General features: G+C 45.4%; 1 protein-coding gene across 1 annotated transcript in view; it reads right to left on the bottom strand.

Moving 5' to 3' along the window:
• The window catches only part of Best3 (bestrophin 3), a 35,505-nt gene that overhangs the window by 2,451 nt on the left and 6,416 nt on the right, over positions 1-26,638 (bottom strand). The window contains exons 4-8 of the mRNA XM_055626118.1: positions 16,362-16,516; positions 15,049-15,126; positions 14,470-14,622; positions 11,138-11,218; positions 9,664-9,815 (exon numbers count right to left, since the gene is read on the bottom strand). Of these exons, the coding sequence (XP_055482093.1) occupies positions 9,664-9,815; positions 11,138-11,218; positions 14,470-14,622; positions 15,049-15,126; positions 16,362-16,516 (619 nt within the window). The remainder of the gene's footprint in view (positions 1-9,663; positions 9,816-11,137; positions 11,219-14,469; positions 14,623-15,048; positions 15,127-16,361; positions 16,517-26,638) is intronic.

The following is a 26,638-nucleotide window of genomic DNA, read 5'->3' as shown; positions in this document are numbered from 1 at the left end:
TCTTCTTCTTCTTCTTCTTCTTCTTCTTCTTCTTCTTCTTCTTCTTCAATTGAAAAAGACAGTACCCAGGGCCCATCATTCCCCTTACTCCATAAAAAAATAATGGGTCACAGCTAAACTCAAGAGACTGTAAGGACTGGGGAGGTGGCTCATTACATAAAGGTACTTGCTGCATGCATAAGGCTGCAAGTTGATCTTGACCCCAAGAACCCAAGTAAAGGTTAGAGGGAAGAAAAGGCCCTACAAGGTTGTCTTCTGACCTTTATACCTGTGCCTCTGTATGTGTGCCTCCCCAACAGTTTACTGTAAAAGGGGGAGAGGGAATGTGAACCACAGCTAATGCTCACGTAACTGTGATGATAACAGGGTCCGTTCTTATTGCTATTGTCACCACCACTGTACAGCTACGAGAATTATCATGCCTGAGTAGCTAGTGAGGCCAAAAACGGGAGTCCGACTCCAATGCTTCTGTCGCTTTTCCCTTTGGTATAAAGCCTGGCACCCAGGTATCCAAGGACACGCTAGAGCCCAGGACAGAATAATGAGTGAAATGCAGTCCTCAGAAGTACCAGAGATATGTCTGGTGAAAGCGTCACATTTCTGCTCCTCAGTGAGGGCTGAGGAGGAGTCAGGATGCCGTGGAAAGGCTATATGGAGTTGAGGTGGTCTCTCTCTGTGGCTGGATTTGACATGGCTAAGAATTTCCCATGGAAATGCTAACATTCAAGAAGCAGGGGAGCAAGCCTACTCTTTTTACTCTCCTTCAAGGTTTAAGTGATAAGTGCATATGAGGCAATGAAGCCCATCGGCGAAGCCCATCGCCAGTAAGCTCTATTTCTGCCTCAGAGTCCAGGGTTGTCCAGCACCTCTGTCAACTTCAGCCTTAATGGGGCTCGAAGAACAACTTAAACGCTTGTCCTGAAGTGCCAGTTGCTCATGCTGGCTCGGGGAGGAACAGCAACTGTGCTGTCCCAGTCCAGGGCTAGTAATTACATCCACAGTGACAAGATGCCTTATGCCAGGCGTGCCTTCTGTGACATAAAGGAGAATTCTGGTTAGAATGCTGGTGAAACCTGAAAGAGCAAAGAGAACTGCCAAAGAAAATGTGTTCCCGTGTTGATGAATAAAAGATGGATGAAATGATCGCCTAGCTAAGTGTCCTGGGGTGGCGCTCGATTACGTCCTTGTGCTGTGATTCTGAAGTCCCAGCAGTGTCCTTGGCTACCAGATAGCCTCCGGGCCATGCCCTCCCTCCGGAGCCAGGGCAGATCCTGTTACATTGCCCTGGGAGCTGCAGACTCATGCTTCTGTGACCCCAGTGACCCTGCCTGTTGGGTTCCATTAGGTCAGCCCACAGGACCTAATTAGTCACACTTTACTGAAATCTATTTAGCTAGGGAGGATGCAGACAAGCGCGGTTGCTCACTAAGACTGACACACTGGAGGTGCTCTGAGAACATGAGGTCAGGCTGGCACATCCTCTTTACAGAACAGGCATATGCTCCCTGCTGGGCACACTGACTATTCATTTTGGATTGTTTCCTTTAACTACATCTAAGATACATCTGGTATGAGGGACATCATCTCCTAGGGGGGGACAATCTGTGTGCATATTATTTCAAAACTTTGGGACTTAAAAGGAAAAAAATTAAAGAAAGAAAACAAAACAAAATGGGCCAGCAAGATGGCTCACTGGATGAAGGCATTTGCCACCTATCCTCACCACCCAAGTTTGACCTCTGGAACCCAGGTGTAGAAGGAGAGACGAGGTATTGGTAAGTTATCTTCTGACCTCCACATATACAAAAGGCCCATGTATGTAACACACACACACACACACACACACACACACACACACACACACCCCCAAATAAGTGTAAAAAAGAAAAAAGCTTCAGCTGTACACTAGTGTAGTGGAGAGGTGCCTTTCAGTGAGACTGGAGAAAACCAGCCAGGTAAGTGAGCAGACTGGGGACAGGTCAGCTAACGGATCCACACTGGGGAGACCCGCCACGGACACCTTACCGTGCTTTCCTGCCTCCTAAGTCTGGCGTGGACACACGAGATTTACCTGCTAAATTTACAGTTAACTTCACCAAGCCTCTCCCGTGGACAATGTATTATGTCATGTAACTATTACTTACAAGTTTAAAAGAGGGAGAAGGCCTGTGTATAAATATTTACATTTGAAATTGAGTTTTTGTGCCCGCAACTTTTTTTTTTTAGCAAAGAATTAGAACTGCATAGCTGAAGAAGTGAGAAAAGCAGTGACCTAGACAAACAGGCTAGCAGGACTTCGCATGCTTTTTGAGTTGGTGTGACATGGATGGCGTTGGTCCAGGCTGGGTGGACAGTCTTGGGGTGAGCTGTGAGGGTTTTGGCTCTGTCTTCCAGGCTGAAATTATCTGTTTTTGTTGTTGCCTGCCCTGGAAAGGCCACGTGAAAAGCAGCTTAATGAATGTGTAGGGTAGGAAACATATCTTGGAAGTGTCCCACACCTCCAGCCTGAAACTGGACAAAGCTTTTGGAAGGACACATGGGGTTTCATGGATCTCATGACGAAGTAATGAGAGGTGGCCTCATGGTCTTTGTGCCAGGACAGAGCAGAACTCCCCAGTATTACGGAATGGATGACCTTTCTTCCAAGCGCTGGCACCAAAGACTCTGTCGCTGACGCCCAACGCCTGTCCTTTCCTCTCTTTAAAAAATACCCTATCCTTTCCTTCCTCTAAAAGTTGGGGTTTCGATATTCTTGTGTTTCAGATATGTAGAAACATAGTTTAAGAACAGAACGGCCTGAAGATCAGAGCATAAGCAATAAAATCAGACAACGTCCAGTATACTTCAGGCTGCTCTTGACCTCACTGTGCAGAGAGACTTCAAGCTTATCCTCTTGCTTCTACTGCCCAAGTGGGATTTTACCACATACCTCGTTGGTGAGGTGTTGGGGGTTAACATAGCCACACCCTTATTTAATTTTTAAAGTGTATTTTTAGTACATGCCAGAGGCCCGGCCGTAACGGCACTTAAACAATCAGAGAAGGAGCATTACCCGACGGGACAGGAACACTCTCATTATGTTACTTTGCATTAGGAACCGCCAGCTGAAACAGCTGGTATGTGCTTCAGGACTCATTTGGACTGAGATAGTCGAGCAATTAGAAAGAGGAGGACATTCACAGAGAGTGCACACAGTCACCAGACTCCAGACAGGGTGAGGGAGAGTTGTTTCAAATAGGACAAATGACTTACTCTGGAAACTGAGGGGCAGGCTGCTGCCTCCCAGGCACACGCAGCTGTGTGGCGTCAGGCGACTCCTACTCCTCTGTGACCTGACGTCACACATGGTAAACAGTGATCTGACATCATGCATGGTAAACAGTAGCTATGACGTTTTACCTGCCTTCCATGTTGCTTGGGGGTTGAAAAGGCTGGCCGCATGCCTTTGGGAGAACAGACTCTGTGAAAGGGATTCGGCCAATCACTGGTGACTCTCAGAAGCAGTTCCCGGGTGCTGGAGGGGGTGACACTCAGCAGAAAGTCCCTTTGCGGCTTTGAAAGGGTTCTTTAAGAACTGTCGCCACGGCCGGGAGCTTCCCCAGACAGCTGAAAACCTTAGATAGGATGACTTAGCAGCTAGTTAACAGTAGGACAAGGGCACTGGCGGTGTGTGGAGGATGTACAAGGGCTGGCAGAAGCTGGGAAATTCAGGGCTGGAGGCCAGGGCTAGCTACATGGCAGGAGCTATGGAGAGAACACTGCCCTGCCCTGGCCTTTCAGTATTATTTTTGTGCCATTTGCTAGAAGTCGCTAACTCTGTAAGTCACCCATACACCAATGCAGGACATGGGGCAGTGAGGGAGGTAGTTCTATTCAGTTTGCTTTTGAAAGTGAGAAGGGTAGGAGGAATGAAAGCATGCGGCACGGCAGAGGGCTGTATCCGCTGAAGCTAGTTTCATAGCCAGTGTTGAAAAAGAATAACAAACCCCAGCATTTAAAAACATCTATCGGACACCTCCAAAAACATCAGACACAGAGCGAAGGGGTGAGCAATGGGGACTATAAAGCAGCCTGCTCAGGGCACAGAGCAATCTCCATGCCCACGTTACTATAACAAGGAAGAGGCGAGAGCCTGCCATCAAAGACCACAGCACAGCGCCCACTTTTGAAGTGGCATTTTAAACTCAAATAATAAAGTCGTCTTGACATAACTGACGTGAGGAACTTAGGGTGACACATAATCTGGTGAGCTCGGTTCTCCATGGCAGCTATACTGTTTCCAAACTGTAGTGCTCTCAGAGTCGGGTGGCCACCCTGGCAAGGGCTGGTGATTTGCCTGAGAACATGTCAGGCCAGAGGCGTGTGCTGAAAAGCAGTTAGACGTGGGCAACAGAGCTACCAAGCCCATTAGAGGAGAACACTTACTTTTAACCTTGCCCGTGATGGAGTGGTGGTCAAAGCTGTGACTACGGATTTACAACTGGACAGTAACCCTCGTGCTGAACTGGGAGGCAAGGGGCTAAGGAAAAGTCAATGAGCAGAATGGTGTGTCCATCGAGCCTTCCCTCCGTTCCCTCCAAGCGGACCCTCCTGGGAGGCACCCAGGCTGGAAGCTGTACTAGAGCCTTGACCTTCTCACCACCTCTTCGTGGCCTAGTTGAGAGTTCAAGTCAAGAATCATGACAGATCTGGCCCACCACCCTTTTCCTGAAGCGCATCTAACTTCACAATACCGCCCTGGCTGTCCTGTCACAGTCCTCACTGCTTGGCAGGGGCTCTACAGCCCAGCCCTCCCCCGTATACCACTGCATTCTGCAGACGTTCTCTCTGAAAAGATCATTAATTCATACACACCCCTGATACCACTACAGGGTGAGACTGAGCACCCAAGGTGACCCGATGTGGGCAGACGGAAGAACCCCCATGCTCTAAGATGATGAACGGAATGAGCATTGCTCTCCTTGGGCGGCTTGACTCTCCTTCCTTTCTGGTACATTAAGGGTAAGAAAATCAATGTGCCAGAGTACATTTTTGTAGAAGTTAGTGGTTTAGAACTTAGGCTATTTTCAGTGGTTTATAACACAAGCATGCAACTGTGTATACCAGACTATCTATTTTCTTATAAAGCAAAAAATAAACTATTTGAACATATTGGCTAAGAAATGATTGCTGAAAATTATAGCCTAGAAATAAGTTTAATGAAAAAAATAGATGTGATGAACTTGAGTAAGATCTTTACTTGTTACAACATGCATTTTCTTGTATTTGAACTAGTATTGTCTATTGCACCACTTTGAATACTTTGTATGTATTGAATGTATGTTTGTATAATTATAAAAGGGGGGTTGTGGTACGGTAAACATGCTTACAAGTTGTGGCATAAAGACAGAAAAGTGAGAGTCATCATTTTTGACACAGAGGTTTAGTGTCCCAGTGCCAAATGAGTCTTAAATTCTTCTATTTCTAACTAGAAGGAATTCTTAGCAGACCAGGCTATTTCTCCTCTCTACTAAGTGGATCCTTTTGCCACATGGAAGAAGATTACTGCAAATGTAAGGAGTGATGTATTTGTTAACCTCAGGAAAAAAAAAAAATCCAAAACCGCAATAGTCTTAAATGGGCGCAGCGGTGTGCACCCTCACGCTCGGGCACGCTTTAGGTCAGCTGCACAGGCAGCAACGCTGACACACTGTGACCCATTTCCTCAGCAGCCACAGCCGCTCTTCTCCAGGTTGGAGTCCTCTGTCACAGCGGACAGCTTGTTGGTGTTCTTCTAAAGCTTTTGAGAGATTATTGCTCCTTTTCTGTTGTGCGTTTTGAGTTTCATGACAGGATTAAAGGGAGTAATGGGGCTTCAGGTCTTTAACTCCCATATACTGTATTCCTCATCATCTCTAACCTTTGTGCAATAAGGAACATCAAATAAATAAAAATGGGATTCTGGGTGACCCATAATGCTATCACATGCAGATAAAAGCAGCAGATAACCTTGAATTGTTTTTTTTTTAAATACACATACACACATGCACATACTTAACAACACTGCTTGTATTTAAGCATTTATCGTAGTGGCATATCTTGTTTTATAAGTGTTATTTTCTCATTAATTAATTAATCAATCAATTAATAATTGATCAACTTTTTGAGACTGGGCTTTATCACTTGGTAGCCCAGGCTGGCCTTAACTTCTTAAGTGCTGGGATCACAGCCCTGGGCTTGGAAGTGTTACTGTCCCACCAAGACCAATTTTCATCTTAGGTCTTGGGTGTGTTTTCATGTGCTTTTTGTGGACAGGTCTCCTTTCAGTTGGCTTCAGATGGTTTCTTAATCTTGGTTAATAGTGTCTTCATGGTTAAACTAATCAAAAAAGATGCCATCATTACAACAGTAGCATCTCATTTCAGGACAAAAGAACAAACTGAACCCTTAGCTGAGGTGACCTCAGGCGAGAAAACGGAAGATGACTCTTCCATTGTTCAGTTAGCTCACAAGGTGGCTTGTCAGACGGAGGTTGTTGGCTACACACTAACTGTCACTAATTAAATCCTAAGGCCAGTGTGCTCACGACATCGTTTCTAATTTGGGTGCCCCGTTCAGATTCTGTTCATGGATGTGTGTGCTTGCATGTGAGTGCTCATTCACACTTGCCCCAGCATGTGTGTGGAGGTCAGAGGATGGTCTTGAGTGTTGGTCCTGCCACTTGATGGGAGACAGTCTCTCTCTACTGCGTGAGAGACTACAAGGGCTTTACCTGCTGATCCATCTCCCAGTCCTTCAGAGTCTGGATTCTGAAGGTTTACTGTTTGTTCGTTTGTTTTAGCACATTCTATCCAGGATTGGAGGACAGAACATCAGCACTGATTTGGTATTAGACTTACAAAACAGAATGTTAAAGCTGTGGTTGGACAGAGGCTGATGGGCCTCGCTGAAGCGTCCTCTGGATTAAGACAGTTTGGCACTGGGTGATGTGAGCGCTTTGCTTTCTGCCGCCCCAGACACTCAGGTACCATCCCCTCATCTCCTCTATGGCTCCCAACCCCAGACCCCTGCCTAGGCCAGCCCTGGCCCCTTGCCACACCCCAGGACTTGTCTTTCAGGCCTTTGGATGCTATTCAACCTATCCCCACTCCACTTCTTATTTTTCTCTTTCTCATCTCCTTGTCTAGCATCTGAAAAAAAAAAAAAAAAAAACCTGGAAAAAATTACCCAAATAAATGAATGAATGTATTCTATATGTGAAGGCCCAAGTGAATACCTAGCTTAAATTTGACCTCCAGATTTAAGAGGGGTTATATATTATATATAGCTAGCAGACAGGAAGAAAACCTATGGTTTGAGTGGGTTCCTTAATACTGACAACAAAGGGAATTCTTTTTCATGCGGAGATGCGTATTGTGTGAATGTGAAAGTCATTTCTAACTGTGTAGAGTAGTTTCCTAGGCTGCCCTGCCTGGTGCTTTGGCTTGGTGTTCAAGGACACTTCCTTGATTTTAGAATTTCTGGCACACATAAGGCATGTCTGTGCAGGCCTGACTTCCTGTACATAGGCTGTGTTCCTGCAGGGAGGTTTTCTGGAGTGTGAGGTCTCCCTTTACTGGCCCTCACTCCTGCAGAAAAGCCAGAGCAGGTGAGCTGTTGCCTGATCGTTTCTTTGGTTCTAGCAGAGTTCAGTGGGACCTCTCAGAGAAGCCTCCCTTACCATGGTTTTCCCTGTGCCCTTCCCCAGCAGGCAAGTAAGGCAGGTGAGAGGCCTTCTCTCTGACAATTTTTTTTTTTTTGCTACGGTTTTGAATTTTATATCTTCTGCTTTTCTCTTATTTGCTTTATTTTCTGTCTCCACAGTCGATTTATTATGAAAAAGAACTTAGATCAAATCGATCTTTCTGTACCTCAGTTTGGAACCCACAAATCAAAGGCCTGACTAACTGACAATAATAATAGCATCTGCAACCGCAATCTACAGTATTCTACAGCTACAATCTCATTGAACACTCTCCATCATCTGCTGCAGCAGGCACTGTCTCAAAGATCTGTCAGTTGTCTATGTTTCTAAATTTAGTAGTAGGAGAAACATTTTAATTCTTTTTAAAGAGAATAGACACTTACTTAGGAGTTGCAAAATTGTGATCTGGGCAAATATTCGGAAAAAATAAAATTCTTGTATTCCCTTTAATAATTTAATTTGTTTTGTTTTGTTTTTGTTTTTGTTTTTTGGCCAGGGTTTCTCTGTGTAGGCTTGGCTATCCTGGAACTCACTCTGTAGACCAGGCTGGCCTTGAACTCAGAGATCTGCCTATTTTTCTTCCAAAGTGCTGGGATTAAAGATGTGCACCACCACTGCCCAGTGTCCCTTCAATAATTTTAACCATTATGTGGAAACAGCTAAGTGGACATTAGAAGCTGGGCGTATAGAGTCAGCAGATTCCCAGACTCTGGTAATGGTGCTGGTCTCCTTTACTCTATGTGGTAGATCTGCAAAGACTTTGTGTTCCTCCATGGACAGAGTCGGGGAAAGGACAAAGCATACTTAAAGCAAACTCACAGAAAAATGTGTTATTGATTTTCGAAACAAAGAAGCCTGTTAGATGGCCGTGAAGCTCTGTGGCTGAGGAGGACCTGGATTTGATGAGGACCAGCAACGGGCAGCTGCCCTTCACTAAGACTGAGCACCAGGTTTGGGGGAGGGAGGAGCATGCTGGCGTGGAGGGGTGGGAGGGTGTTACTGGGGGCAAACTTCTGTAAGGTATACTTGAAGGACGTCTACATGAGTCTCCTGGTGCCTGAATCTCTCTCACCGTTTACCATGACTCCTAAAACGCCACTTCTAGCCATCCTTGGCTTTGGACTGAGAAGGGCTTTGAGCCTCGGGAGCCATCTTGGGAGAAAGAGTGCCACAAACCATTTCTTATAAGGATTTGGAGACAGGAGTGAAGCTTTACAGGTACAGTAGAGGCTAGATAGATACCTGAAGTGCGGGGCGTCGGGAGCCAGGGCACTGCTGGGGCAGCAGAGGGCGTCCTAGCAACAACCAGACACAGACTTGCTTCAAAAGCACAAGACCTGTAGGAGATAAAGCTGGCCGATTCCAGCACAGATGGGGGGGGGGGGAGCTGTTGCTCCTAAGGCCCCACTCCGTACTGTTGGGCAGGGCGAGGGAGAATCACTCTTTTTTTTAAAGAGATGTAGCCACTGATATGTTTCCCAGTGCACATACTGGCAGCATTAATTAGACTTTGAAAAGAGGAAGAAGAGGAGGAGCAGAAAGAGGAGAAAGAAAGAAAAAGAACTAGTGATGAGGTTGGGCGGACAGATGTTTTGGGGGAGATATTAAGGAAGCTGGAGGGGGAAGATTGAGGGTGAATAGGATGATATTTCATCATATGTATGTGTGGAATTCAGCTTAGAAATGGCCTCTAGGAACAGTCACATCTGTACCAGAAATGCGTTTGTGGGTACATAACTGATGACCCGACTGACCCTGGGAACCCATACAGATGTAGACTGAGAGAACTGACTCTACAAAGCTACCCTCTGACCTCCACATGCCTCCTCTGTCATGTACACACACGCACGCACGCACATACACGCACGCGCACGCACGCACCCACACACAATTTCCGGGAGTTCTCCAAAATATCAAAGGTTTTTTAAAGACACGCTTACCCCATTTGAACTGTTGAGCCCAGAAATGAGGGTATACAGTAATCAGCAGCTGCCAGTGTGTACGGTGGCCGAGCCGCAGAATCGTCCCAGTAAATGTCCTTCTTCATCTTGGGTAGACTCATGTGCATTTCGTCCACAGCTAAAAGAGAGACCTAGAATCGTTGTCAGACTGTTAGAACTGCTCAGATGGAAGGACTTTCCAGCAGGTGGATGGGAGTGAGGGGACAATAGGACACGGTCTGAGGGAAAATACGAAAGCCCAAAGACAGACGTGCTGCATCGAGGCTGCTGCAGGGAGGTGGTCTTCCCTGTTCAAGAACACGGGGCACCGCTGGAGTGGAGCTCTGCAGCTGTGCACCTCTGTCTCCGTGCCCCAGTGTGGAGCTTCATGCCATCTGCAAGGCTCCTTTCTCTTAGTTTCTCAGGTACAGCACTGTCTTGATGGCCCCGACAGCTGCTATTTAACGCCAGGTAGCACAGAGAGAGGAACGTTCTTAGTCCTTCTTTTGTAACCCTAAAAACACACCTCTACCTTCTTCTACTTCTCATAGGTCCCATCTTCATCTTAATCTTCCTTCCTTCCTTCCTTCCTTCCTTCCTTCCTTCCTTCCTTCCTTCCTTCCTCCCTCCCTCCCTCCCTCCCTTCTTCTCTCTCTCTCTCTCTCTCTTTCTTTCTGTCTTTGAAACAGGGTCTCAGCATGCATTTGAACTTGTAATTCTCCTTTTTCAGCCTACCTAGTCCTGAGATTACAGGCCTATGCCACCAGGCCTGGCTACATTTGCTTATTTGGAAAAGTAGTGTATCAATAGACCTGTGTTACAGTGATGACCTCTCTGTCTTGGCTTAGACACAGTGACAAATAAACCATTAAGCCTCTGGGAATCCAGTTTTGACAGAGAGAGAAACATTATGCTTCTTCCCTGACAGACTGGCAGGGCTTCAAACAGATGGATGGAGTGAAAGCCGGCAGACAGAGGTTCTGAAGGGAGCCCTCCCTAGAAAGAGAATTCCCTCATGCCTTCATGGGCAGCCTGCAGGAAGAGTGCTGCTTCGAGTAAGGGGAGCCATTCATGACGGCAGATGTAAGAAGGAAGCCAGGGCAGCCTACATGGCTGATTCCTGGGGGCTCATGGGCTATGGTCAGCAATTCACAGCAGATTACATCTGGATACCACTTTATGACACTGGTACCACTTTATGACACTGGCAATCTCTCTGGATGACAAATCAAAATTGGTGAGAAAATGAAGTAAAATATTGCCCTGCACTGGACAAAGAGGACAGATGATGCAAACAGAAACTCACAGAGTCAATTGCCTTGGCTTAATTGCATGGGGATGAGATCCAGGCCCATCCAGGTTCCAAAAGGAACACGGCAGTGCACACTAGGCTTCTTCCACGTTTGGCTAAACATCAGGGTCTGTCTACAGGTAATTTATTATTATTCACAAAGAACAGAAAAGTTCCTCTAACCTGCAGGTTTCTGTCAATGCACCAGTTCGTTTCAAAATCATCATCATCTTCCCCAAAAGGGTTGATCAGCTGCTCAGCAACCTGCAGTTGAGAACACAGGGTAAAAGGACATAGCGCGAGTGAAGACAGAGAGACATGTAGGCTAGAGGCTGACTCTTGCTTTAGTCAGTCCTGATCTGTTGCTCTGTTCATGGGTAGCCTACAGGGTAGTGGGCTACTCTACAGGCATTTATCAGTGAGTGAGCCCCTTCAGAGGCACGCTCAGCAAACAGACCTGCCTGCTTATCCAGACAGTGCTGCCCTGCCCCAGGGAAGCCAGGAGCACCACAGAACCAACGCAAACCAGTGAACACAGAAGGACCATCAACTACACGCAAGGCACTTACCCTGGCTGAGCGTTCAAGGCACCTGTAAAGGCTCAGTTGATAGCATGAGGTTAAACAGCAATGGAAAACAGATCACAATTAAAAGCAATAAAAGACAAGCAAGGTACGTTATGAGACATAACTGCCAAGTGATTGCACTTGAGACCTGGAGTCAAGCTGGAACCAGGGGCTTGCCTAGTTTCACGGGAAAGAGTTACCCTTATCTAATAGGTCTGTTATCCTGGGAGACGGTTATCCTTTTGGCTAGCTAGCTGGTTAAGTTAGCTGGTTTCTGGTTAGATATATCACCTAGCATTTGATCAATATTAAATTTTCTCACCATATTCCTGAATAGAATGGTCTTTTAAACAAGAGCCTTAGATGTCAAATATAACCTTTTTGAACAATGTTCTTTGGTTTCTTTTACTTATGTGTGCATGTATGAGCATGTATGCGTGCATGTGTGTGTGTGTGTGTGTGTGTGTGTGTGTGTGTATGTGTGTGTGTGTGTGTGTGTGTGTTTAATCAGTTTCTAGGTTCTGAGACCATTCGGAAGAAACTCTACCGACTTGGGGTTGAGGAGATGACTTAGTATGTAAGGGTGCTTAAGCTGCAACCACAGGGACCTGAGTTCAAATCCCCAGAGCCCCTGTAAAAATCCAGGCATGGCTGAGCATGCCTGTAACAGCAGCAATGTAGGTATAAAGATGGGTAGATTCTGAGAGTTCTCTGGCCAGCCAGCCTCGTGAAATGATAAGCTCCCTGTGGAGTGAAAAACCCTGTTTCAAGGCAATAGGGCAGAGAGAGACAGAGGAAGAGGGAGACACTCAAGCTTGTGCTCAGGCTGGCCTCCACATGCATTAAGAAGGGTGCACACCCCTGCACATTCATGCGTATGTACCACACATACTAGCACACGCACACAGAGCCACACAGAATTTAAAAAAAAAAAAAAAAAAGGAACTTTTTCCTTTTGGCACTCAGCATTTAAATTAAACCACTCAGCTGCCACTTCCAACATCCGGCTGTGCATGAGAGCCACTCCCTGAATTCAACAGAAGAAAAGAGAACCCACCTTCAGCAAATGCCTGGGTTCCTCCCCCAGACACCCTGATTTACTCAGAGGCTGAGCCCAGGCAGCAACACCGAATAAAGCTCCGAGGAGACCTTAGAGCATGGCCAGCCTGGAGAACCAGGGGGCTGTAATGGGGACAGCCTGGGCAGAGCCGTCCCTCTGGGCAGAGCCGTCCCTCTGGGCAGAGCAAGCCTCCCGGGAGCAGCTGGGAGGCTCCTTCAGGTGCTGCATTCCTTTTCTGGCCTGATGTTTTGCTTAGATTAAATGGGCCATTATTTCAGCCCTAAAAATATTTTTCTTACATTCATATTTTTCACTTTTATGGCCTCAGTTTTGCATATGTTACTGCAGACTACATTTAATAGTCAAAGTGACATATCAGCGCATTGTGTGTGTCTTGAAGATCACTTCCCTGGAGGGCACCGTTTGCAGTAAAAGAGATAGAGATATGTTTTCTACACTTGGGATAGAGCAGTTCTTTGGAACTAGAGACACAATCCACTGGTGTGAGAACCACCCACACTGGCTTATCTCCAACAGAGCCACACTTGTTTCTCTTCATATTTGGCCTTTTAAAAACAGTTTAGAGAGGGTAGGGATTTAGGTACTTCACCAAAAAAAAAAAAAAAAAAAAAAAAAGGAGCCTTTAACCTCTTCATGGCGCAGCTGAGCACTTTACGTGGACACAGAGCAGACAGACCATTGAAATTAAGCAGGGGCGGTGGGGAGAGCGAAACAAGACAGAATGGAAGAGGAGGACGGGATGGTTGAGCGTTTGGATCAACTGCGGTGACTCGATGTTGAAAACAGTAGCGCCCACTTTCCCTCTAAGAGCCACTCTGTCTCTCCTGCTCTTTCTCACTCTGAGAAAGCAGGTAAAGATTATTACAAATCACCGTCATCTGGTAAAAATATATTTGCCATTTAAAGGACATGCTGTTTGTCACTGGAGTATAATTTAAAATGCCAACATACTTATGAGATTCAAGTCAATAAAAGAACTGGAATTTTCAGGGAATGTGTACCAACCCAAAGGCCTGAGCACAGGTGGCTGTTGGGAAGGCCAAGTATTTAGAAATTTTTGTTTTGTTAGCCTTCTTGAAAGAATCACTGGATTTCACTTTATAGTTTCAGAAAACTGTTGTCTTTGACTTTTTCCTGTCACGTACTTCAAATGTTGGAGAATCAGGCTTCTGACATTTACACACTTACATCAGGGGAGGGTTGGGAGTCGGGGGGGAGGGGAACAGTCACAGTTCCACACCCTTGACTGGACAAGATGTTTTCACTGCCCTGACGTACTTTTAGATTTTAGGCAAAGTAGATGCCATCGTTAATCCTGATCTTCCTGCTTTTAATCCAGATGAGCTTTTTTTTTTTTTTTTTTTTTTTTTTTTTTTTTTTTTTTTTTTTTTTAATGGGATGCATTTAATGTATGGGACAGCTAGTTAGGGGATTGCAAATAATGATTTACAGAGTGGAGCAGAACCAAGGGTCTATTACAGTATTAAAGCTCAGGTCTGCTCTCAAAGGCTGTTTCTCCACTATCATTTCCTCTGCCCAGTTGTGCCTAAAGACCAACACAGGCACAGCTATTACTTTAATTACATTACTGCAAGCCTAGCGGGAGCACACAGAGACTTGGAGAAAAATCAATATCCATAAGAGAAACATGTTCTTCTAACCTCTTTGCATAAGAATGACTTCAGACTGCTGCAGCCCAGCCTCTGTGCCCACCACTTAAATCTTGATGGAAAAGCAATCAGATCTCTGAACTATTACACGTGAAGTCTTTTGCGAGCGATTTGCCAAAGACTCAATAGAGGATCCCCACGGAGAGTTTGGAACAAGAGAGGTTCTGGGGTGTCTCGGGCCCTGAGACCGTTGACTACCTTGAGCCATCCTGCATAGAAGAAGAACTGGAGGAGGGTGAAGATTGGAATGTACAGATCCAGGTCATGCCCTGCATAGCCTTTGGTGGGATCCAGGAACTGCCGTCCAATCAGGCACGCGAAGAAGAACGTGTAGACGGCGAGAGTGACAACCTGGAGAGAGAAGGCAGAGTGAGGGGGTGATGCTGGCCGCCCACGGGAACTTAGCTGCAAAGTTTGCAGGCGGGTTTAAAAATCACATGCACCGGGCTGGGGACATAGCTTAGTCAAGCACAAGCATGAGGAACTGAGTTCGAGTCCAAGCACCGCCATAAAAAATGCCAGGAATGGTGGCTTGTTCCTATAACCCCAACACTGGGGAAAGGGTGAAGGTAGGCAGATCCTGGGTCCTCACTGACCAGCAAGTTTAAATGAAAGATGGCAAGTTCTAGGTCTCAGTTAGAGATCTTATCTAAAAAAACAAAACAAAACAAACAAACAAAAAGCGGTTGGCCCCTGCGGAAGGATACCCAAGATTGACCTTGGATTCCCATTCTCCTGTCCCTCCCCCACCACGGTCACATGCACGGTGTTTGATACCTGTGTGTAAACCAGTGGAATGCCGACCCAGTCATAACCAAATAAGAGGCTGCACCAAGAGCGGTACCGATTCATCTCCTAAGCCAGGACAGATGAAAACACGCTTTATCATGACAACCCTAGAACTAACCCTTAGCTGGGACTGGAGCCCCCACACACACCAGTGAGCAACGTGTCAGTGAGCTCTGAGGCCAGCTTTGTGAGACTAGTGAGCAGGAGCCCAAGGCTTCTGCAAGAGGAAAGTTCTGAGAATGAAAAAGCCAAACAAAGGATGGAGCCGTTTGCAAAAAGGAAAAAAAAAAATGGTGAGGACATCTGGACCTATTTTTATAAATATTGAGGAGATGGCTGTTACAGGGATAACCCTGCTTTCCTAACCCAAAGTCTTAATGCATAGAGTGGCCCCAAGTGCTCATGGGAGACTAAGAAGCTTCAGTTTAAATAATCACTAGTTATTTTGGTAGAAAAATTTGGCAAGCACTCTTTCCTCTCCTCAAAAACATTCTTACTACAGATATTAGAAAAGATGTATAAATGCATGCTAAATGGCCCTCCCAACAAATTGGAGCTTTAAAATACTCATATTGACGGAAAATCCATCTGTAATAGGAAGGATGGAGAGCCATCGATCCCTTCCCTTATCCATGTAAGACTGGAATCTAATATTACCTCAGTTTGAAAACCATTTACTCATTTCAGCCTCATCCAAGCCTGAGACCGTCAGAGCTGTCGCAGTAGATTATCCAGCTCCTGCATGCATCTCTCTGATGAAGCCTGAGAGCTTTTATTTAGCAAGACACTGTTTTGTTTCCCAGAGCAACTAAAAGGCTGATTTAAACTTAGACTACTCAAAGTTGGTGGATGGGTGGGTTGAGGTTTATTCTTCCCTAGGATTTGATTCTGGGTGTTGGGGTTCAGTTCAGTGGGAGTTTGCTTGTCTAGCATGCAAAAGGCCCTCTGGGTTTCATCCCACATTCCATCATTGAAAAAGAAAAAGAAAAAAGGATTTGATTCTAGAATCCCGAAGCAAGGTACAGCGAATGCCCACAGGCAATGTGTTGCTTCTGTCTCTGGCAACCCTGGCTTTAGCACTTCCCTCTAAGCCTCCGTCAGAGCATGCTGTGCAGACAACAAACACGTAGGAGGAGTCTGGGTCCCTCCTGTCCCCTCTCTGTCCTGTACACTGGGTTTTCACACTGGCTTCCTAGCTCTTTGGAATTTGGAGTGACGGAGCAGAGTTCTCGGCCTGACCTGTTACATGTGGGCTCTGTGTTCTCTCCACATCTCTTCCTCGTGGCTTACTGAACACTTACAGTCATCAGCGATTGCAGATCTACGCTGTCTCTTATTCTGCCTTCATTCCGGGCTTTAGTTGCAAGATTTCCAAACCAAATGAAGGGAACCCAGTATTTCAGATGAGGAGATTTGAGGTGGTCAAATAATTTCCTTTCATCGGCTGTCATAAAACCTTTACACAAAAGAACAATAAGGACGGTGAACACGCTTGGTTAAGTGCTCATGTATATTACCACATTTTTAGTAGCACACTGGGGGAGGGGAGGGGGCTGAGAAGTAGAGTCTTGTCTCCAGTAGTTTAGATTTGTGTTAGAGAAGAGTTCTGCACACGAGTGTATGTGTGTGCATGTACATTCACAGAGCGCACATGCATTATATACTGATAGGTGAAGCATTGCGTCATCTTGGCAAGCTGACAGTGAAGGTAAGGAAGGAGACACATGAGCCTGGGACACGGGTTCTTAAACTCTGAGGCACAGCCCCGTATGCGATCGCAGAGCTGACCGTGGGTCTTGAACTATTTGGCAACAGATTTCTGAACATACAACGACCAAAAATCGATCCAAAGATCAAACACACAATGAATCCGAGGTGATGCTGGCCGCTCACACCCGTGCCGTATTAACTGACTGGCTGCAGCCTGGGTTCTGAATGCATGGCATGTGAACATCGCAGTGAGCATAACTGGTCGCCACACACCATGGGCAGAGGCTGCCTCAAACGCCTCGGTTCAGATCCACGGCTATTCTGTTACAAACGGCAATGCTTTCATGAGCCACATAAAGCACTCTGCTGTTACAGAAACATAATGGTTTAATTACAGGAAACAAAGACTTAATGCTTTCCAGTGATTGCTCCTCAGCGTTTACGTACCCAGTTAGCGTGTTTGAATTGTATTACCTTAGAACATTTGATTTTTAAAGTTGCCATTTGAATTGTTGACTCAAGTTTCATTGTAAAAAAAAAAAAATGTTAAGTGAATTTGCCTTGGGATTAGAACAGAATTTCAGCAATTTCTGAAATGGCCCTGAACATATTTCTGCCATTTTGTGCTATGTGTGTATTGGAAGTGACATTCTTGTTGATGATTACAAAACCAAAACTCGGAAAAAGGTGAGGGTGTCATGCGCTATCGAATATGTGGCCAGTAATTAATTCTGCATGCAAAAGTAAATAAGCACATCATTTCATTTATATGCAACTTTGCTTTCATTAAAAAAATTATTTATATGTGTGTATCTGTGGGTGTGTATAAGTGAGTTTGCATGGTGGCCACAAGAGGGCATCAGGTCCCTTGGAATTGTAATTAACAGTTGTCTGTGAGCCACCCTATGTGGGAGCTGAAATCTGAACTCTGGTCCTCTAATGTTCTTAACCACTAAACCGACTCTATGCTGCTTATCCTCTGACTCTGTGTCCCACATACTGGGATTACAGGCATGTGGCCATTTTTTTGTTTGTTTCTTTATGTGGTGCCTTCTCTTGTCAGCCTCCTGCTTGATCAATACCCCATTCCATGAAGCTTTCCTTCCTTCCTTCCTTCCTTCCTTCCTTCCTTCCTTCCTTCCTTCCTTCCTTCCTTCCTTCCCTCTCCTAGGGATCTCCCCGATTTACAGCTTCCATCTGGCGCCCAGTCTTGACTTGTAGTATAGTGATATCATACATCATGAAAGGCAGAGACTACATTAGTCTTTTTAGTCCCCACAGGAGTTTTCACACATTTTGAAACACGTGTTTATAAAATGCAATTAGCTTGAGTTTGCAGTGACCTCCCTGAGCTTCCAGGTTTTCCTCTGTAACTATGTCTACTTTACAAGGACGGTGCTGGGGATACAGCTCAGCGGAGGAGTGCTTGACTATCATGTGAGAAGCCAGCCCCACACATCAGAGAGGCATGCAAGCAGGGTCTTTCCTGAGATGTGAAACATGCGGGAAGAGTTCAGCACAGTCCGTGCTAAGGAATAATGCCTCACTGACACTCTCCGGTTCCTCCTTCACTCCCTCTCTCCCCACACAAGGGAAGAAGAAGAACAAGGTGTTAGGTTTATTTAATGAAGAAACACTGACAGAGGATTTATTTTTATTATTTTAAATCATGAGTGTGTGCATGTATGTGTGTGGGTGCCCTCGGAAGCCAGAGGCGTTAGAGTGAGTGTTGAGAACTGAGTTGGGTCCTCTGCGAGAGCAGTGTGTGCTCTTAACTGCTGAGCCATCTCTCCAGCTTCATTTCTCAACGTCTGCATATGAAGGAATATACTTATAAAGCTTACATTTTATGCTTGATTTTTACCTTAAAAAAGGTTAATTAATGCGAATGGCATAAATATCCAAAAAGGCCAAATGGAGAAGATAAGCCTGTTTTCTGCCCTAACCATGTTGTTTCTTTCCCTAGAGAAAAAAACACTCGATGAATTTATCCTGTAAGTTTACAGAGAGATCTCATGGGTTTTTCTACAGAGCTAAGGTTAAACACAAATTGTTTTTGTTTATATACATATTTATAATTTACCTCTATTTTATATTTGTATGTTAGAGAGTAAAAATCAGTATATAGAGGGCAGCAGCACTCCTTCAATGACTGCTTCGTAAGAACATTAATTAATATACACATTTCAGAGACAAAATAAGCTAAAATTAATATCTAATAAAATTGATTTTTATAAACAATATACATAAAATAAATATACATTCATATATAGAGAATAATTTATATAGAATGAATAATGTATCTATTCATTCCATAAGTTCTGTGACTCTAGAGAACCCTGACTAATACATTGCATGATCCAGATCATCTGCCTTTAAAAAAAACAGCTTGTAGAACATGATTAAATGTTATTATAAGAAGTTAGCCTTGGGCTATGAATTTCTTTGTTCTGTAACCAGTGAAATCTTCACTTCTCTGTGGAACATGTGTTTTGGAGCAACCTGAATCCATATTCCAAGGCCGTGGTCACTCTTACTTGGCTCAAGAACAAACTGCCTCTTATGCTTTAAGAAACAGTCAAAGGATAAACTTGGCTTTTCTTCACTTGGGGCGTAAAGTTGCCACAGCTGTCCCTCCTTTAGCTGGAAGCCTAGCTTTAACTATCCCATATCAATTGTCCAACACTTAGATTCTTGGGATTTGGAGTGCAATTTTAAAAAAAGACCCCACTTACATACTGGCTACAATTTCTGTAATTTGGCCAAGGAATAACTTTGTGTCTGGTTATTTTTTTATTCAGGACTGTGGATCAAGTTGTGTTAGCAAGTCCTTTCTTGGTGTCTAAGCAGAAAGCAAATATGCAGAGCGAGGGCTTGGTTAGTGCCAATGGTAAAGCTGCAGCTGGGTCCTGCAGTCTGGGAAGGATGGTTATTGATTGGAGAGGTCATCTAGAGGGAAGAAAGCTGGTGATTTTCAAGTTTTCAGCCCAAAGTTATTGATAATGTAATAGGTTCTGGGAAAGACAAATGAAGAGACAGAATTAATGCATTGTCCAGGAGAATACAGTGGAAATTACTCAGTCATTCCCTGCTGGCTCAGACATCTAAAGTAACCCTATTTTGGAAATCAAATTGATGGTCAGTTGAAAGAAAAGCTCTAGAGCAGTGGACAAATCCATTGAGGGGCCATTAGTTATGAAGTGGGGTGTTCTCTTCATCAGCATCTCAGGTTGCTGTAACTAGACACTGATACTTTAAAATTAATTTTTTTTTTGTTACCCTCATCTAAGGCAGATTAATTACAGTTATTGATGTGCTGCATTTTGGCTGGCCTGCCACTACCCCGTGGCCACATGCCTCTCTCCTTCAGGCCCTCCCTCCGGCTTGGCAAAGCCACACTGCATGTACCTAGAATGCCTCTCGACTCTTCATTCTGGCTGGCTCTGCTCTGCCCAGTGATTTTCTTGACGCTTGTCCAGAAAACAGCTTTCTTTAATATGTCTAATCAGGATAAGAGATCCATATACCTAGGCTTAGAGATGGATGTTTCTGCTGATTTACAACCTGAGTTGTAGTTCGATGGAGTGGAAGGCAGATTTGTTATGCCCCTAAACCGAAGGAATAATTCCAGTCGATAGACAGGCGAGATCCCTGTTGTCACAGATCTGCCTACTGTGTACCTAGTTGGCTTGCTTTCCTTCTGACTGAAACGGACATGGGTACCTTTGGCCTCACAGAGAGGCCCTATTAGCAGAAGGACCACAGCTCTGCAGCCCCAAGAACAAAGACAAAATGGGTTTGACACCAGTTCTTCCTCTAAGAGTAAGCTACACAGTCAGCGCCTGAGTCTTGTCGGGGACAGCTTTTTCAAGAGGATCCCAATGTCTCTGGCTTATTTCCAAATGCGTGCAGCAGAGCCACCACTTCGACGGGAGATGCCCTTTAAATATAGTGGGAGAGGCTCAGATAACCCTGTCAGCAGGAGGAATTGGGGAGATGCAAAGCGAGACTGGAGAGGCATATCTTGACAGCACTGCAGGGCAACGCATAGACAATGGGCCACAGCGGGACATGTGTGGTTCAGAACGGAGTTGTCATTTCCTCTACCCTGTGCGTTCTCTGATTATCATACAGGATGGCGTTGTTTCTGTACTCCCATTTAATCCCACTAAAAATGACGCTCAGAAGCTTTTAAAATGATTTCAGAACCCGACAGTGAGTTACAGCCCAAAGGTCAGAGCCCTGGAATAGGTACAGCAGCAGAGGAAAATGAGCACTTGAGGTGGCAATAGTGACTGAGGAGCGTTAGCCCTTTCTGTCCCTGATATGACCGAAACATCCACCTCTCCACCCTGAAGTGGCTTTCCACTCGGCAGGACACTGTATCCTACGCAATGACACACACACAAGAAAGGGCATACACACCATTAGTGCTTGTAGCTCCTTGTCAGGCGGATGCCTCTGAGTTTCTCTTGCCTTGAATGGACAGAATCATGGCAACTTGCAATTGAAGGAATTAATGTGCAGCATTTCCTGAGGTTTGCCACATCTTAGCACGGTACTGAATCCTCGTGTCTGGGAGCAGGAGCTGGGCACCAGTGGTGTTTTTAATTTTTAAAATGTTATTTATTTAGTTATAAGTGTTTTGTATGAACATATGGTTGCACATTTCACAGCATGTGTGTGGAGGTCAAGAGGAGATTCGTGAGAGCCATTTCCCTTCTGACCATGTGAGTGCAAGGGATCAAATTTGGGCCATCAGCTTTGGCAGCAAGCATTTTTACCCCCTGAGCCATCTCTCTAACCTCAGATCTCAGTAGTTTTAAAAGACCCTCAGTGTAGCTGGACATGGCGGTGCACATTTCTAATCCCAGCACTCAGGGAGGCAGAGATAGGTAGGTCTCTGCGAGTTCAAGGCCAGCCTGGTCTACAAATTGAATCCAAGACAGCCACGGCTATAGAGTCTCAAAAAACCCAACCAACCAACCAACAACCAAACAACCAAACAAACAAAAAGATCCTCTGGGAACAATGGTCTGAAGGCTGGGCATTTCAGAGTTCTTGAAACCAAATATTCTGCTGTGGTCTGGGTTGTTTTTTTGAACAGCATCTCTGGAATACTGTGCCTAAGCCCCAGCGATTCACATTCCCTAGGCTGCCCATGAGCCTGCAACTTACAGGAACTCTCTTGCTAGGCATGGCGGCACATGACTGTAATCCTAGTACTTGAGATGCTGAGGCAGGAGGATTGCCATGAGTTTCAGGTCAGACTGGGCTACATAGTGAGTTCCAGGCTAACCCCGACTACACTGTAGTTTCAAAATGAACAAACAAACAAGAAACAGAACAAATACAAAAAGAATGCATTTCGGCATAGTGGTACACATTTGGGACACATGGTAACATTTTGTCTTAAGAAAAGAAAAAAGAAAAAAAATCCCTTGGCAATTGAGTGGCTGTGATCATATTTTCAGAAGCCCTGGGCACAGTCACTCTAGTCACTGAGGCTGGGACTGGTGGCGTGAGTTCCAGGAGAGCCAGTTCTGCCTTGCGCTTTGCCTCCTGTGTGCAAGAAGTGCACATGCTGAGCCAGGTTTCACTCACAGGGTGACATTCTCTCTGTTCGGCCTCATCATGTGAGACTACAGGAGCAACTGACTCAGCCTCTAAAAGTTCAGCCAGCAGAGGAAGCTGGCACAGGTGTGAAGAACACTGTCCATCTTGGCCACCTCTCCTCTAACTCAGGGCACTCAGGCACTTCAAGAGCCCCAAGGAGCCTGGGAATCAGGAACACACCCAAGAAAACGACAGCAGGCTGAAGGGCAGGAGTAAGTATACAGAATCCAAGCGCTTTTCTCAGGGAGACATCCCAGATTATAGGATCTGGCCAGGCCAGAAGCACAGACGGGCCTGGCCTTTCGGCCGGCTGCGCATTAAGTCAGGGGTGCCATTCGACAGACACTTGGCCACCTAGTGCTCCTTGCATTTTCTATCCTGTGAGTCAGTGACTGAAAACTCCAGTGGAGTCTCGCCAGGGCCCCACTAGTCTCAGGAGAAGCTCTGGGAACCTTGTTGAAGGTTCCAGGGCCTTAAGAGAGAAAAAGGGAACCTTTTCTTTCAAGGTGATTGTGTTTAAATAGTCTTATTAACTGAGCATAAAAGGAGAACATTCACTTAAGAGGAAGAGAGAGAAATGCAAAAGAGAGAAAAGAAGTTCAGCTATAATCCACTTGTGCTCACCTCTAAAAATGATTAGCGCGGGGACAAAATGTATGGTAATTTTTGCTGATCCTTGAGGACAGGGGCTGTTCACTGTGTCCTTGCTTACACTGTGCCCGTATGCCAGCCTAATGCCTGGCATACCGTGTGCGCTCAGTTGTGCTTTATTGTTACTTAAATACAAGATTTATTTATGTATTTGTCTTTCTAACTATTTACCCATGTATAAATTCCTGTCTGCATGTATGCATGCATAACCTGTGCATGTCTGGTGCCCAGGGAAACCAGAAGAGGGTGTTGGATCCCCTACAACTGGAGTTACTGCTGCCATGTGGTGCTGAGAATCAAACCCAGGTCCTCCAAAATTATAGCAAGTGCTTTTCATCCCTGAGCCATCTTCCCATCCTCTCCTCTGTAAATCAGTCATTTGATTTAGTTACTTTAAGACAGGCTCTCATGTGTCCGAGGTGGGCCTCAAACTCAGATGTAGGTGAACCTTGAACTCCTTCCCCTCTTGTCTCTACTTGTCCAGTGTTGAGATGGCAGGTGCAAGCCTCTATGTCTGGCTGTCCTCAGTGCCGGGGATTAGACTCAGAGCCTCTTACATGCTTGGCGGGCTCTCTAACACCCAACAGAGCTCTACCGAATGAGCAAATGCCTGGTAGTTACTGGGAGCCTTCTTGTTTATTCTTTCAGAGTACGTCTGTAATTTTCTATTTCCATCTTTGTGCTTCTGATGAGTAACTTCACAGAGAACTATTTTCTTCTCTGATGCTTGTGAAGTATTAGGTAAAAGATACGGGTTCAGCTTGGTTCTAAAATACAAATACTTAACTAAAGTCATGACCAGAGCTAGCAAAGACCCAGGATCATGCACTTGACTTAGGATGAGTGACATTTTCCAGGGCAGGTGATTGGAATGACTAGAATTTTCCAGAACAAGTTCAGAGTCAACAGGCAAAATAGCAGAGCCTCTACTGCAGTCCCTTTGGAAAAATAACTGGCTGCCCATACCTCAAGGACTTTTCAGCATAATTGAACTTATTTTTAGTTCAACTTTATTTTTAATTTGAGAAATTTAACCTGTTACAACAAATCAGATATATTGTCCTGGCAGCATGCGGTGTGGTTTTTCAGAACATTAGTCCTCAGGATAATAGAGCTTGACTGTTTAACTTAAAAACAGAACGTTTAGAGATTGGCGAGGAAAAGCCTGGCTTGCCTGGCTCCGCTGAGCACTCAGAGGACCCTGTGGGTCTCCATTTTCCCACCCTCTCACCTGCTTCCTCCTGCCCCGCACCGAGGCTGTGCAGGCAAGAAGCCTCCGTGAAGCAGCCTTCACTCTCAGTATCTCCCAGCCCGTGATTCAGCGACCTCTTACCAACTGTCCCCTAGGAGCCTGATGCTTTTCAGCATTGGTTTTAATAGTAGCTGGGTGCACTCAAGTCTGAAATACATACTTTTTATTATAGGCAATTTTAAGAAGGAGAGTCAATAGATAAGGTGTGTGGATATGTGTATGTGTGTTTATAGGTGTGTGTTTGTGTGTGAGAATATATGTGTGTACATAAGTATGCATGTGTGTATGTATGGGTATGTATGTGTGTATATGTATATGTGTGTATGCATGTATGTAGGTATTTGTATATGGGCGTGTTTGTGTGTATATATGTGTGTGTTTGTGTGTGTCTGTCTGTATATGTGTGTTTGTATAGGTGTATATATATATATATGTATGTATATATGTGTGTATGTATGTATGTGTGGATGAATATGTGTGGATGTGTGTGGATGTGGGTGTGTCCTCGGCACTGCCCACTTATTTTGCCCCCAGAGTGCCGGATAGTGGCATAGTTACCGGTCCTCTGTCCCCTTAGGCAGGAGTAGGTGCCCTGGCTCTGGGCTCAGGACATCTGCCAAACATTTATCCACCATCTCCAACTGCCTATTCTTCCCAGAAACCTTGGCACTGGCAAAGGGCGGTCAGGAAGTGGCTGAGGCGTGTGTCCAGTTGGGACAACTTGGAAACAGCCTGGTTGAGACTGAGTCAGCCCTCTCTCTGGGGGAAGGGGCCAGACACTGCATGAGTCAGCGCTGCCATGGATGGAGGGTGCTGGCTGCGACGGCAGGAAGTGCTGGGCCCTGGGGCTGTTCCTGCAGCTCTGTTCAGCCGACCAGCACACAGGCTTCACCCTGGACACACTTAACATTCCCCAGGCACAAGCTGTGTCCTCTGACCCTTTAACAAAAGCACCACCCTCTTTCACTTCTGTTCTGTTCTGTTCTTTGATGCGCGATCTTGCTATGTAGTGCTGTTTGGCTCAGGCTCACCTTGAACTTGGGACAGTCCTTTTACTGCAACCTCCAGTATCTGTCACTGTCTGTCCCAGGATCAACAGGACCTTTTTACGGTGATTATGAGTCATGAGCTCACGGGCTCTGAGAAAGATTTTGGCTCCATTTACTCTCACTTAGTTTCTGCCTCCTTCAGCCTCCTAAGAAACTAAGAATTTTAAGCCAAGAGCTATGCTAGTTATGCACAAACAAGTCACTCAGATTCAGTCCCTGAGGCCATGCCCTAGAACTTGACAGTCTCCAGAGAGGTGACAGTCTGAATCTGTCTCCATCGTCAGTACTTTGTTAGCTAATGACTCTCATCCCCTCCCTCTTCTTTTTCTTTTCTTTTTTTTTTTTTTTTGCCGGGAATCAGAAAAAGAGGGGGTTTTGTTATTGTTTGCTTTATTTTGTACTTTAAAGCATCTCTTAAAAAATTCAGTCCTTGTCAACTTCAGTGTGTAAAAAAATGACATGTAGCCAAGAAGGGTAATGCCCACTTTTGATCCCTGCACTAGGGAGGCTGAGGCAGGAGGATTCCCATGTGAGGCAAGTCTGGTTTACATGATAAGACGAACTTAAAGTGCAAGGAAGGAGGTAGGGTTATGGAAACATGTTTAAGTGAGGGGTCTAAGCATTACATCTAGAGGTTCAGGTTTGTAGGACAAAAACGTTAAATGAACAACCCAGGTCAGTCAAGATGCAGAGGTGTGGGGGTCTGCGGACCACTGTTGCAGACACACTATAGCTGAAGATGCACCACTTCAGATGCTTAGCAGTGAGTGAACGAGTCTTTTTAGACTCCCTTGGAATGGTAGGGAGACAAGCAAAATCCAACATTCCAGATCCGTGAGAAAGGGGAAAAGCCTGGCTGCAGGCATGCAGCAGGCATTTGCGCAAGCGTGTTATAAATAACACACTCAAAGAAGACAAAAATCATGCCATTCTCCTGCCTACCCCCTTTACTCCCTTGCCCGCAGACCTTGGAGCTCAGGCCTGACCGGAAGCTCCAAAGTCCTCTCTATCACTGGCTGGTGTGGCTTCTCTGGCGGTGCTTTTAATATAGAGCTGACACTAAGAAGATGCAATTTGCTTTGAGAATGGGGCTGGCCGGAGCGCTTCCTTGCCAGATGTGTCAAGACTGGAGAAGTAGCACCTTCGTTCACGCAAATGAACTTTAGCTTTTATCCTCCATTTGGGTGGCCCAAACGTCCCTTGTTTTTCTGCCTTTCTTCAAAGGCGGTCATTCTCAGTATCATTATTCTGTATACTGTAGGGGAAGAAGGTGAAGTTGCTGAGAAGTGTTTCAGGTCAT

Source organism: Psammomys obesus, unplaced genomic scaffold (genome assembly GCF_907164565.1).
Source record: "Psammomys obesus unplaced genomic scaffold, mPsaObe1.curated_primary_1811, whole genome shotgun sequence".
Classification (NCBI taxonomy): Eukaryota; Metazoa; Chordata; class Mammalia; order Rodentia; family Muridae; genus Psammomys; species Psammomys obesus.
The sequence above is the reverse complement of the archived record's forward strand: the minus strand, read 5'-3'. Positions and strand labels throughout refer to the sequence as shown.